Raw genomic sequence first — 13,671 nt, 5'->3', positions numbered from 1 at the left:
AATTTCCAAGTTTGAAGTAGGCACAATTAAAAGGAAAAAAGGAGGAAATCTGAGTACAACATTAATCTATCCTTACCTCAAAAATCCAACCTGACTGCCTTAGACTATTCTTAGTGGATAGAATAGTTTCCCCCAATCCAAAATTTGTGGGTTCAATTCCAGTTTACTTCTGCCACATGCAGGACACTTAACCCCAAGTTGCTTAGTGATCTGTGAATAAGTCTATGAATGTGAGAGCAAATGGAGGATACAGCTCTAATGTAAAGTCCTATATAAATTTAGTCAATTTACCACTGACATCTTGGCATATGCTTGTGTTTTTATATTCTCCTTTTCTACACAGTCCATGCCTGCAGAACATCTCATAAAATGTGTGTACATCTGTGTACTTTCCTTTGCTCTTCAGCAGTCTCTGTCTCCAGAGGAATTTATCCCAGTTTGCACAAAGCCCTTTCTCTAAAGACACCTTAATTAAGAGAAAAAAAAAGAAAAGAAAACATAATGTTCCAAAGAGGAGGAGGCGGCAGCACTGAAACAGAAAGGATCAGACCGTATGCTGCAGGATGTGTGGAGCGCATCTTGTGATTCTGTGTCCTGCTGCCTCTCGGATCAAGGGAGGGAGAGAGGCAGAGAGGACTGAAAAGAATAAGGGTCAGTCCGGGGATTGTCCTGAAAAGGAGAGGAGCTATTTCTGACTGGGTGTGTGAGAGGAATGAGTATCTGTTCTGTGTTTCTTTTTTTGCCCGTGTAAAAAGGACGTAATTATTACCAAGCAGCACAATGAGCAGAACCACGTTCTTTGAGGTAAGTCAGCGCACACTTTTTTTACTGACTGACACGTGACCTTTTTAAAACAAAGAAACAAGTCTTGTGTAAAAATGTAAAGGAGATTTAAAAATGAAAAGTACAGCAAGACAGTTGGGCAGCTTTAGAAACGTAAGCAGTGTCAAGAAAGTGTAAACTTTATAGGCCTTCTAAACTGTGTCTTGGTTTTGTGTTCTCCATTCACTTTACTCATGTCTCATGTGGTCTGATGAGCACTAATGAAGAAAAAGACAAGTCATTTTATGCAACAGCAACAAGCCCACAATCTAAAGCTAATTACAACTTTGCTCTGGGAACCTTGCCATTGCCAGAAGCTCAGCAGCAAAAATGGAGAGCAAATTAACAACTATTTAAATAGTTTATTAGAGGGTGACGAATCCTGATCTCTTGAGAAACATGTCATTCTGATAGCTTTTTTAATTTTCATGAGAAAGTATTTGAACTTGTGTCCCTTCTGCTGAGGATGTAATTAAAGGAAGTACTTGTCTTCAGAACAGAGCAGGCTTGTTTGTTGTTTCAAGATGCTAAGCTAACTAATTGTTCAGCATACAAAAGATACTGGCATTAAGCGTCCTGCCGTATTAAAGAGAACAGACATTTTTAAAGACAAGAAACTTTCATTTAACTACACCATAGCATTACACAAAAAGCCACTGGGTTGAAATAATACAATATGGCTTATCCTGCTAAACTAGTTCTGGGTCAGACATGGACCACGGCAGAATTGAACTATGAATTTGGCCCATATAAATTTACTTTTTTAGTTTTACTTCTGAATGAAAATTGCTAACTTCCTATGTGACATTTTTGCAAACAGTTAACTAACCCTCACTGGTTTTAGCCAAAGTCTCTGGCATTAGCCAGACATTAGCGTAACCAGCTGAGATTAAAATTGTTATACATTTACAATCGTGTTTGGTTAAAACAACCCAACTTATGTCTACTATTTTTTCAGTCAAAACAAATTTCTTGCGTAAGATTGACAAAATACAATCTGTTTACAACCCGCTTACATAAAAATCTAATTCTCATTAAAAGTGGTTGGCGAAAGCTGACACACAAACATTTCTACATAATCACTATTTAACTCCATCGCACACAAGCGCTTCTTGTTTATATTTAATGGGGCAAAAGTGAAGCATCAACAAATGTACACGCCAACATTTATAGCCCAAACTAATTTTGCATGAGTGTCCCTGTCGGCCAAACGCTTAGCTGATTTATTTTAGCTGGGCAGCCGTTTGTAGTAAAAATAAAATAAAAAAAATAGCTCCAATAACTCTGTACCACTAACTGACCCGAGTGAAGGCTGTGGTGTCATAATAACCAATAGTGAGAGCAATTATTTGTACAATATACTTCTCAAATACTGTATACTCGTAATATAAAATAATATTAATGTCTGGGATTATTTTTGCTACGTCTTTTTGTAAGTTTTGCACATCTTAGATTTGGAGTGGTCATAACATATTCAGGTTGAAAAGATCAAGTTTGAGATGACAGATATTGAACACACTTAGTGACACCCCTTTATACTCTCAAACTTACAAATACATTCATGAAAAGTTACTTGGTGACTATATAACATCCACTCCAGTCTTTTAATGTAAAGCCCTGAAGTCTATTGCTTAGTACTTTACTTTAAACCTCAATGTACAGACAGATTTGTGCTGGTTTAAAGTCCTTCGATGGATGCTCTTTTACAATGCACGTGGCATGACTCATTTTCTCTTTCTTGACTGTGCACTCAGCAAATCCTCAGGTATCCATTAGTGGATTATTACACTGTCCAGTAAAGGAACCAATTTAGCTGGGACAGCTCTGCTGAGCAGCACAGTACGGAGTGCTTTCAGGGCAAATTGTGGGCCCATCCAGCGCCCTCCTTGCATATGCTGTACATCACCACTGACGTGGACTAATTAAGACAGAAAAATGCGCGCAAGAGAGACGCACAGATCTTTTGAGGGGGACAATCTTCATTATTCAGAGCAAGAATGTTATGCTTTGAACATTTTGGATACCTAGAAGTAGGAGTAGTTACAATGAGTCATTTATTGGTCATTTCATCCAAAAGATTTAAAAATGAAAGGTATTCTGCAGAATTGGCACCTTAATTTGGTGGAAGGGTTTGAGTCCTCCTATGAACCTGGAGGATATGTTGTTAGGCGGTTCGGTGTGGCTCCTGGTAGGGTTTCACCTGGCAAGTAGGTCCAACAAAGAGCAGATAAATCTTTTTTGATGACGCAAAACCTCAATAACTCAGTGAAATTTGGCTGGACCACTTTAAGTCCACATCAACCAACCCTACAACTGATCATGTGTTGCTGTTTTTAACTTGCCCTCCGTCGTTCTTGAATTCTATTTACCGAGTGTTTTATTGATGTTCTCTAAGAAAAATGTAGAATAATGAAAAGCTTAAATGTTATTCATGCAGAATAAGTTGTATCTGACTTTAAGCAGGTAAATAAGCAGATCAAGGACTTGTAACCGTAGAAATAACATTAAGTCATAAGGAGCTAAATTTACCTGTACATTAAATAGATCGATGTTAGATGTATATTTATTTTGTAAGAGGCAACAAAAAAAAACTTTTAAAATATTGCATAGGTCATAACATTCTTCGTTACTTTCTACTGTAGGATATGTTAATCAATACAGAGTTACAGTAAGTTTTAAATGCAGACAGTAATATAATATTTCACGGCATAAAAATGATAATAAACATCTCAGACACACCGCACGCACCCCTTAGCAAATACCCAGAAAAACACAAATATATTCACTCACACTCCACTCTTGAAATGCATGAATATTTTGCTTTTTTTAGTGTGGAGAGTAAAACATTTCTACAAAGGATGGGAAGCCGTTGTAAAGATTTTTTAAAGTTCAAACTAGAATTTTTACCAAGAATATGAGAGTGGTGGTATCATGCATTTTCCATCTGCAGATTCCATCATGAATCTGTAGATTTTTTTATCAAATGAAGCAAGAAGTCGAACTGTTTTACATGACAGAGAGAAGCTTCTGATACAGTACAAAAAATGAAATGTGAAGCAATCGTTGCATTTAAAGTTTACTGGAAGCTTCAATAGTAAGAACTTTTTGAATGTCTAAAATGCTTGAAAGTCTGAATTTCTTAGCTTTTTGACATGGGTTTTAAAAATTGCAGTCCGGTATATTTACAATGATTTACATAAAATTATATATTTGTAGATATAATTTATTTGAAATAAAGATAAGAGTTGACTGGCTATTGTTAAGTGTATAATGGTGGCTCAGAGGGTAGATTTTCATCCTGTAGCAGTGGGTTGCTGGTTCGGTCATTTTGCTGTTTTGCCCTTGGGCAAGGCACTTCCCCTGCTTTTGCTGCAGCTAGTGACAAGAGGGTTTTGTGATGCCAATCGCATGTCAGTCTCACTTCTGGTAAAGGTGAATGAAGTGCTTTGGAGTCCTCTGACTTGATAAAGCGCCACACAACTGCAGACCATTTCCCATTCATTAGGACAACAGATTGCTCTCCATTATTAACTAACGGGGTGGTAAAGGTAATGTTTACATCATTTTCCAGGTGGAGGTCCTTGATGCCACGACAAAGGAGCAGCTTTGTTTTTTAGATAAGGTATGCCGACCGATTTTGGCGTGAACTGACACACAAGCATCAGAGTTTAAATAAAGACTCATGGGTATTAATTCAATGGGACCAATACTTTCTGCTTGCATTCTGATCAGGTGGATCCTCACTCTACAATAGGAGATATTAAGAGTCTGTTTTACAAATCATGTGAGTTTTTATTATCATTATTATTATTATTTGAATACCTCTCCCTGTAAATGGATTTACTGGACAAAGACGAAAATTAACACACTTGTTCTGCATTGAAGTTCCAACGACCTGAACACACTTGATATAAAACCTCTTCCCCGGAGGGGTTTCTTGTTCAAAACAATTTCCTGTTTGTTTCCTCAAAGCCTTGCAGTGGTTTCTGCCGTAAGCTCGTCTCTGGTCAAGAGATGTTGCTAAATGTTTGCCAAGCCTGAGGCTGTCGGCTTCTATTAGAGTCGAGCAGCTTAACGTTATTCCATTGTGGTCAATTATTGCAAGGCCTCCAGCCAAAAACTCTTTATGTAATGCAAGCTCCATCCAGCAGTGCCTCTGTGTGAATGTATACGTATTCTGTGTGTGTGTGCGTGTGTGTGTTTTTTCTGCTCAGATCCTCAGTGGTACCCAGCAAGACAGGCACTAAGACTTGATACAAGTAAGTGGCTATTTTGTCATTTCAGTATTAAATGCATGTATTACAGGTACTTCATAAGCAGCATAAGAGCTAAGTGGTGATATAATCTGTGTAACTGTTTGCTTTTTTTTTTTTTTTGCCATGTGAAGGTTAACGTGGGTATAACTGGGGCAACTGGTAGATTTAGATTGAGGATTTTCTAAGTATTAGCTTTTTGTAGAGATGAAAAATGATGTAGAGTGCCTTAAAAAATCGCAGTCCTTTTAACTTGGTCACATTTGTCACTTTACAAACTTCATGGTATTGTGGCTGTGTGGTTAGAGTAGTCGTCTTGTGATCGGAAGGTTGTAGGTTTGATTCCAGCTCCCTCCTGCTACATGTCGATGTGCCCTTGAGCAAGGCACTTAAGCCCAAACTGCCTACCGATCTGCGTATTGGTGTATAAATGTGTGAGTGCGAATGGGTGAATGTGACTCTAGTGTAAAGTGCTTTGAGTGGTCAAAAGGACTGGAAAAGTGCTATTAGTTCAGTCCATTTACCATTTTATGGAGATTTTTAGTGACACACCATGAAATAGTGGCACAAAATAGCATGGGACTTGTCTTTACTAACTATGCTCAATTTAAATCTGTAATTTAGGATTTAAACAGACATACAGTCTTTGTAAGTCTGTATGTCTAAGTTTCACTGTCCTGCTTGAAGATGATCCTCCAAATCTGGGGGTTGATAACATTTTATGTGGCCCTCAAAACTTGAGACACACAAAAACAGAGCCGTCAAGATAACGTTTGTGTGCTTAAATATTAATTTGTCAATCAAATCAAAGCAGTTTTTACTTGTATACTGCCAAATTACATCATTGTGAAAAAATATTAATATTGTTTAATCTTATAAACAGCTATTTATTAATATTTATTAATATTTTAACAGTTTGTTAAATTCTGCCACAACCAGCCCTTTGAGGACATTTATGATCTTATGTGGCCCGAAATGAAAGTGAGTTTCAAACCGCTGGTTAAAAAGGCTTTCAAATTTACCTTGCTGTGAAAAATTGCACAGTTTGAATTTCCTCATAGAGCTATTAGGGACAATTATCCCATGGGAAATTCTAAAAATGCCAACCAATTAGCAGGGCACACTATCTATAATTTGGACGAAAGCTCCAAATAGAGAGAGTGTGAACAAAAAACTTCCATAGAATAACTCAATAAACATTGTATGTAAATACTTTTTTCCCTTTTTAGGGGGAAAGTCGCTCAGAGATGATGAGATCTTGCAGAACCTACCAGTGGGAACCACTGCCACCATGTACTTCAAAGATCTCGGGCCACAGTTAGGTTGGACTACAGTGAGAAGACTTTACTAATTACTAATTACCTTACTTACATTATAACACCAGAGTTGATACAAGCCTATTTTGTTTCCAGGTCTTTTTTGCTGAGTATATCGGAGCCCTGCTCACATACCTCGTCTTCTTTTTTCGAGTGCCATATATCTACTCTCACACATACGCCCTCATCTCCAGTCCCCATCCTGTTGTTACGTAAGTAGAAAACAAAATGTCAACCAACCAAAGCACAAGTCATAACAAGCTACAAGCCAAAGTCTGTTTCCTGTCTGTGCGATTAAAGTCATTTTTCCAGTTCCCTGTTTTTGGATAAAGATAATGATAGTTGTATTTACCTACTCCCTCCAACCAAGAGCTGGTGAGATACGTGCGCTCAAAGCAGCGTTTTTCCGATTTTATTTTTTATGGTATCACTAGGGAAAACAGCGCACTCTAGTGGTGGTAAATTGTAAGGTCCTCAATTTCTACTCGACTACGTAGGACATTGAACTGCAACAATTTCTAAATAGACAATTGTGATATTCCTCCGCTTTCTTAGCCTAACAATATCTGTGTTATAGATACATTAAAGTTATGTTTCTGGATAGTTTCCGGGCATTAAGGCACGGAGAACCACAGGAATGTACCATATATGAGGCTATAACAACAATAAACATGCAAAAGTTTCCTCCACTCCCTTGACTTGGAGAGACACAAATGATGGCAGTGGGTTGTTATATCTAGTGTACAGCATCTTGTCTTTCGGAAAACAGTGACGCAAGTCTGGTCATTAGTTTTGAAGTATTTAAGTTTTTCTACTGAGCCACTAAAAGGACATTAGAGGAAAAAAATAAAGTTAAAAATAAAGAGTTTTTTTCTCTTTAGGGGCTCCATATTTTTCTTTTGCTAAACTTTCTTGCATACATGTGAAAATAATCTCAGCAGATTGATCAAATTAGATAGATACATACATCTGGCAGCATCCATCAACCTAACCATAGAAATAATAAATACATTGCTTGGCTAAAAAGTGGCATGAATCTTAACAGTCTTTTATGGTCTTAAGTTTCAGTAGTTTTGAATCAGGTAAAAAAGTGAGTAGTTTACTGCCTTCAATAAATTTCACTTACTGGTGATGTACCATCTCTCTGCTACACGGACAAGAAGATAACTTCACAGAACCTCCCTTTTAAATTTTTAAACTATTAAGCACAGTTTTCATTTACCTTAGACCTCTGACCTTGTCTGGTTTTGTCCCCCAGACTGGCCTGTGTCTGCCATACGTTCCACTATGTGAAGAGGCTGATGGAGACCATCTTTGTGCATCGCTTCTCCCATGGGACAATGCCACTCAGGACGATAGTCAAAGTGAGTTTCACTAACCCCTCTGTACAACCGTTAGCTAGAGGACTTAGCCCTTGATGAATGTTGCTGTACAAAATTACATAATACTTCATTTGGAACTTTTTTTTAACAATGATAATAATAATTAACAATGTTGTCTTCAAATTTTGTTGCTCCTTTTCTGTAGAACTGTGCCTACTACTGGGGTTTCTCTGCCTGGTTAGCCTACTACATTAACCACCCTCTTTATACACCTCCATGTAAGTCCAGCGTACTAGAAAACTCAAATCTGTTAAACTGAAATTTGTTGGATTTACAATGAAATTATGTCATTTCCATTATTGCACTGTTATTAATATAATTGTTGTTGCTACATTAGAAGAGTGATTGGTTAATTTTGAGATGATGGCAGAAAATCAGCATCTTTGGAAACAATAAGGCTCATCAAGTCCTCTATCATGGTATTTGTAAAATGTGCATTAATTGCACACGGCAGCATTAGGCTAGGAGGCAGTTTCAGACAATTTTGCATAACTTTAATAATGGTACTATCTGACTTTAAACATGTATGTCCCCACGCAGCCTTCCCATGTCAAGTATTATTGCAGTTATGGACCCCACAAATACAGGAAACCATGACTACACAATAATAATTCTTATGTTTTTATGTGTTGTGACATATTTCTGTTACAGCATATGGAGAACTTCAAGTCAAGTATGCACTATTCACATTTGCGGTACGTAAACTCAGGCTCACACTGGGCAAAGTTAAACTCAAGACTTCTGATCTGTGAATTTCTGCTTTAGATGTGTGAAGTGGGGAACCTCTCCATCCACATGAGTCTGAGTAACCTAAGAACAGAAGGTGAATTGTTGATCTTTTTTTACATATATAAATCCCATTTTTTAAAAGAATCAGGCCAACTAAAGTCCTTTTTTCCTTCCGATTGTTTATTTTTCTCGTTTGTGGAAACATCAGGGTTCAGAGTGAGAAGGTTTCCTACGCCAACCAAGAACCCCTTCACATGGTTGTTTTTCTTCGTGTCCTGTCCAAATTATACTTATGAGGTAAAATTTACAGCAACTATTTTATACATTACACAATATGACATGTACCGTACATTTTTGAAAGAGCTGTGAAGTTTCATTGTTTAATTATAATCCTAATATGTCTGTACATTGTCATTTGACATCTGTAGGTTGGATCTTGGTTGAGCTTCACAGTCATGACCCAGTGTCTTCCAGGTATGTGATGCATTCATCTATATTTTGACAAAACCAGAGACTTGCCAAGAAATCAGCTGGCGACCAGAATTAGGAGATTTCCAGCTCAACTGGCCAAGACCCTTGAACAACCAGTCTGAAACTCAAACAGATCATCTTCTTCTAATTAGTAATTGGCCCATGAGTGACAGTTTTCAGGCTGCAATTGCTAACAACAATCTTCAGTGTTGAGGTTGTTACTGAGGGAAGACTCAAATTTTGCTATCTCCAGTGTCAGTGAGGTAAAGGAAAAACAGAGCTGTAAAAAGTTACTGAAATGTCAGAAGTTTATCCTCACTGTAAGAGACTTTCAACAGTTAACAGGAAGGTTGAACACTTCTTCTTATAGCCTTGATGGGTTATAAAATACGCAAAATTTGGAAATGTAACCAGCCTATTGTCTGTCGTAGAGTTAAGCTAAAGATATACATTATTTGAATATACTCACTGAGATTGATGTTTTAGTCACTGTAGCCTTGCTAACCACACTAATCACTAATATAAGAAATCAATTTACAATGTGAACTTCGTAATCATTTTGTGTTCCATCTTATACACATTTGGACATCACTTTTGTTTCTAAAACAAATAATTCACGAATGCTAATGACAAGTAGGGTAGAAACAATATTTTCAATGCTGTTCATAGATCATAATTTGGAAAACGGTATCAGCCGGTCATAGTTTTATAAAAACCAAAGATCAAAGATCGCCTGTTACATTAACATGTCGTAGCTTTTCATTGTGTCTTGTCTTGCAGTGGCAATATACACTTTGTTCGGGTTCATTCAGATGACGATCTGGGCCAAAGTGAAGCACAGAGCCTACATACGAGAGTTCAAAGACTACCCAAGGGTCCGGATGGCCATTATTCCCCTGATTCTTTGATAATTGCTTAGACCTGTGCTATTGTTTTCTCGAATCCAGCACTATGCAATTTTAATACTGATGGGCTTAAAAGACGCAATAATTTAGAAATACACTACAGTTGAACCTTCAAAACCTCCTGAGAACATTTTATTTTATTTTCAGTTTCAGAACACATAGACCAACATTTTTAGCAGTGACATAAGTGTATCGTTTTGCCATGCAGCTTTTAGCTTTTGTGCTAAAAATTAAGCTGTTCAGATCATAATACAGAATGAACGATTGTAAAAAACAAAACAAAACAAAAAACAGTTAATTACTGCATTTTCAGCTTGACAAAGAATTAATTTTAGTATATTCATATTAAGCACAGATGGACACTGTAAGTGATTTCTATTAATCCAAATGTGTCCAACTGAAGTCCTGCAGGGTTGGCGTCCTGCATGTTTTAGTTGTGCTCCCACGCAAACTCAGATTCAGCAGCTGAATTAGCTCCTTATGATGCCATCAATTTAGGTGGGAACATGTAAATGAAACTTTTATATCATTTCTGGTGTTTTGAACCAGAGAAACATCAGCTTGCAGGACTTTGGTCCCTCAGGACTGACTTTCCAATGGATTCTAAGTAAATGTATCACTTTCTCTGTGTTTTATTTCCACTTGTTGCAAGATTTTATTTATCTGGCTAGCTTTTTCAGAAAAGCTTGAGGAAGTATTATTTTGCATCTCTATCATAAAACCAGCAAATTGTTCTCATTTCATGATAATTCATCAACTCTTTTTTTTTTGTTTTATGAAGATTTTAGGAATTTTAGCCAACAAATGTTAGAAATAATGGTTGTTCTTTGTAAGTAAGTGCCTAAAGTAGCAAACCTACAAACTAATATTAAGAGTTTAGAGTCGCTTTTGTGCTCTCAGGGGGGATGCTGCTGAAGCATTTAGTCATTAAATTGTCAAGCTTTTTACTAAAAACATTGAATGTGCAGCAACCATTTGACATCAACATGTAGATGCTTTCACTATGTAGTTACTATAAAAAACATTATTCTGTCAAAACTCAGGTTTTATAAAAAAAACAATTAAATGTGACTGTAACTACAAATAAAGGTGCACATCTTAAAGAAACATGCACTTTATTTTATTTGATGCTTCTCATAGAAACATTCACATTCATTCCTCACCTTCTAACGACACCAAGTGTAATAAATGTGAGCAAACAATCAGAGCTGGACATGTATAAGAAAAGCATTTAGAAGATTTAAACATTTAAAAAAAAGTTACAACGGGCTGAAAAACGAGTTTGCAGCAGCCAAAGGATTTTGTAATAATCAGTAAATGTATTTCACTAAAAAACTGTCAAAACACGGGAGATTGTGACGCTTGTAATCAATAAAGTGCAAAAAAAATATGAAAAACTAAGCTTGTTCAAGTGCTTCATTCACAGGTATGTAAAGGCAGTTGGAAAGTTTCTCGCTTGGCATTTGAAGCAGAAAGTACAAAGAGCTACGCTTTCTTCCCAGCCGACAGGGTCCGCATTTTCTGATGTTCTTTCGGAAGATGTCCCCGTCCTTTTTCGTTAGCGGTGTGCCGATAAAACCTTAATTACGGAAGCACGATTAACAATAGTCACACCACTTTTGCAAACTTGGCAGCTTTGTCGCTATATTTAGCGACTTTTCAGACAAAAAAAAGAAAAAAATCGGTATCCTTCAAAATTGGAATCGGCGGGTCAAGATTTTTTAAAGATCGGCGATCGGCCAGAAAACTGCAATCGGTTCACCCCTATACATTTCAAGTCTGTAAAACCCGGTTCTAAGGCGAGCAGGGCGCGGAACATGCAGCAGGCACATAAATGCTCCACTAAACTAACTTTGTTTCATCAAAACGCAAAAGAGGAAAAAAAATTGATTCACACGACTTCCTTCTTCTACGCTTGTTTTAGCCAATTAAAACAGTCCGTTCAGTTAAATCTGATGTCAGAGCTTTTTTTTTTTATTTTTTTTTAACTATACCAGAGTAGAAGCAGGTCTCTAAAATCAACGAAGCAGTGAAGCGAACACCCGGAGCGCCCGTCCGGTTCGGTTTACTTCCTGTAAGACTTGATGGCCGTGGTTTCAATGTACCGTTGTGCACCAGCAGCTTTTGGGTGCAGAACAATGGTGTCGTCCTCTCTGGACTGCTGCTTGGCAAAGTTCACAAACACCTGGAGAGACAGGTGAAGATCAGATGAGAGCAGACTGGAAAAAAAGCAACTTAGTGTTTTAACATCATAGTTAGTCAGAAACACAAGCAGTGGCTTCAACACTGTAGATACCCCTGATGAAATTCCACGTTTTTGTGATGTAAAACCCCCCCAATAAATAATAGTAAATCAGTTTAAATTTAATGTAGCATGTATCCTTTACAATTGGGTTGGATTAAAATATTCCAATGTGGTGGAATGAACCGAAAAGACAAAATACCCACGATACACGGTGTTAGTGGCATCATGATGTGGGGTAGCTTTTTATCAAATGCATCTATTTTTTTTTCATTGCATATGAATAAAATTATGAAGAAATTCAAATACGAGTTAGCTTCGACCCAAAACATTCAAGGGGGTGAAGGTAAAGAGGAACTTCATTTTTCAAACCAAAAGCTGTTTTTGAATTAAAATGGGCTCCAGCAAATTATCAGTTTAAGGGTGTACACTAGATTGCCATTTTTAATTTTTATGTTTTTCCCATCACAGATTTGTTTGTTTTCCTAGTTGAATTATGCAGAACAGGTGTCAAATTAAAGGTTGAAAAAGTTTGAAATACCTTTTTTCATATGATTTTTACTTTTCAGAGAATACATAGAGGTGTACACTTTGCAGGACCCTTGTAAAATTTTATACAGAGGTCAAACGTAGTAGGAAAGAAAACTCAAACTCTGTATTGTTTATGTGTGTATATTGACCTGGTCAAGAGTCGTCTGGGACACAGAGTAGTCCTCTATGTTTAGCTTGTCCTTGTTAGCCAAGACCATTTGAAATATCCTGGCCAGCGATGGAGAGGAGATCTTATACTGCAGAGTGTTGTAGTGCTTCTCCCTCTGGATGGAACCGGGGAAGGTGCTCTCCATGAATGCCTCGGCTGGGTTCAGGTCGGGCAGACAGCCGGGCTTGGCCGCCCTGATCTTCATGGTCACCACGTAGCCGTCACCGAACCTGGATCGCAATAGTAATATTATCAAGTTATGCTTAGCGCAGGTTGGTTACTGTTGCTAGAAACGAGACGAGCGTAAAGTGCAACGACTGACTTGTATTTGAGATGCTGAATAGTTCCCACACATTTGAAGGATCCATTAACCATAATGGCTAAGCGGGTACAGAGTGCTTCACATTCTTCCATGCTGAACGAAATAGCAATTGCATTGTGAGGCAACATCTGTAAGCTCATGCATGTGTAGAGCTCAATCCACAGCAACCCTTGGTTTACCTATGTGAGGTGAGGACCACTGCTCTTCTGTCCTGAATGACACTCATGATGGAGTTCCAAAGGAAGCGTCTGGAGAGGGGGTCCATGCCTGTGGTGGGCTCATCCTGAGGGACAGGAAGTAAACCACGACAGCCATATTTATACAGCAGAGTTTTGTCGGTTCTACCTTGAAATGCCAGATGGTTTAATGCTCACCAGCAGCACCAGAGCAGGACAGCCGATCATGGCAATGGCGGTGGAGAGTTTCCTCTTGTTTCCGCCGCTGTAGGTCCCAGCGCTTCGACCTGCGTACTCTGATAAACCCAGCTTCTGGATGGCCCATTCAGCCACCTGAAAAAGATAGAATACAT

At 37.9% G+C, this 13,671-nt stretch overlaps 2 protein-coding genes across 3 annotated transcripts in view; one reads left to right on the top strand and one right to left on the bottom strand.

Annotated features, from left to right (window-relative positions):
* Window positions 1-562: 562 nt before the first annotated feature.
* Window positions 563-11,551, top strand: tecrl2a (trans-2,3-enoyl-CoA reductase-like 2a). Its single transcript, XM_008438340.2, has 13 exons — window positions 563-804; window positions 4,394-4,444; window positions 4,555-4,606; window positions 5,037-5,081; window positions 6,305-6,408; window positions 6,488-6,603; window positions 7,650-7,755; window positions 7,919-7,991; window positions 8,425-8,468; window positions 8,539-8,596; window positions 8,711-8,799; window positions 8,931-8,976; window positions 9,754-11,551. The coding sequence occupies exons 1-13, from the start codon at window positions 781-783 to the stop codon at window positions 9,879-9,881; spliced, it is 936 nt and encodes a 311-aa protein (XP_008436562.1). The 5' UTR covers window positions 563-780; the 3' UTR covers window positions 9,882-11,551.
* Window positions 10,957-13,671, bottom strand: part of LOC103482282 (retinal-specific ATP-binding cassette transporter-like) — a 37,950-nt gene continuing 35,235 nt past the window's right edge. For both annotated transcript variants that reach the window (XM_008438341.1, XM_008438342.1), the window contains 5 exons: window positions 13,517-13,651; window positions 13,322-13,425; window positions 13,143-13,235; window positions 12,801-13,050; window positions 10,957-12,063 (listed from right to left, as the gene is read on the bottom strand). In XM_008438341.1, coding sequence (XP_008436563.1) covers window positions 11,944-12,063; window positions 12,801-13,050; window positions 13,143-13,235; window positions 13,322-13,425; window positions 13,517-13,651 — 702 coding nt within the window. In that variant the 3' untranslated portion in view covers window positions 10,957-11,943. The remainder of the gene's footprint in view (window positions 12,064-12,800; window positions 13,051-13,142; window positions 13,236-13,321; window positions 13,426-13,516; window positions 13,652-13,671) is intronic.

The sequence above is a fragment of the Poecilia reticulata genome, linkage group LG20 (genome assembly GCF_000633615.1).
Source record: "Poecilia reticulata strain Guanapo linkage group LG20, Guppy_female_1.0+MT, whole genome shotgun sequence".
NCBI classification, from domain to species: domain Eukaryota; kingdom Metazoa; phylum Chordata; class Actinopteri; order Cyprinodontiformes; family Poeciliidae; genus Poecilia; species Poecilia reticulata.
This window is presented reverse-complemented; position numbering and strand designations above follow the sequence as displayed.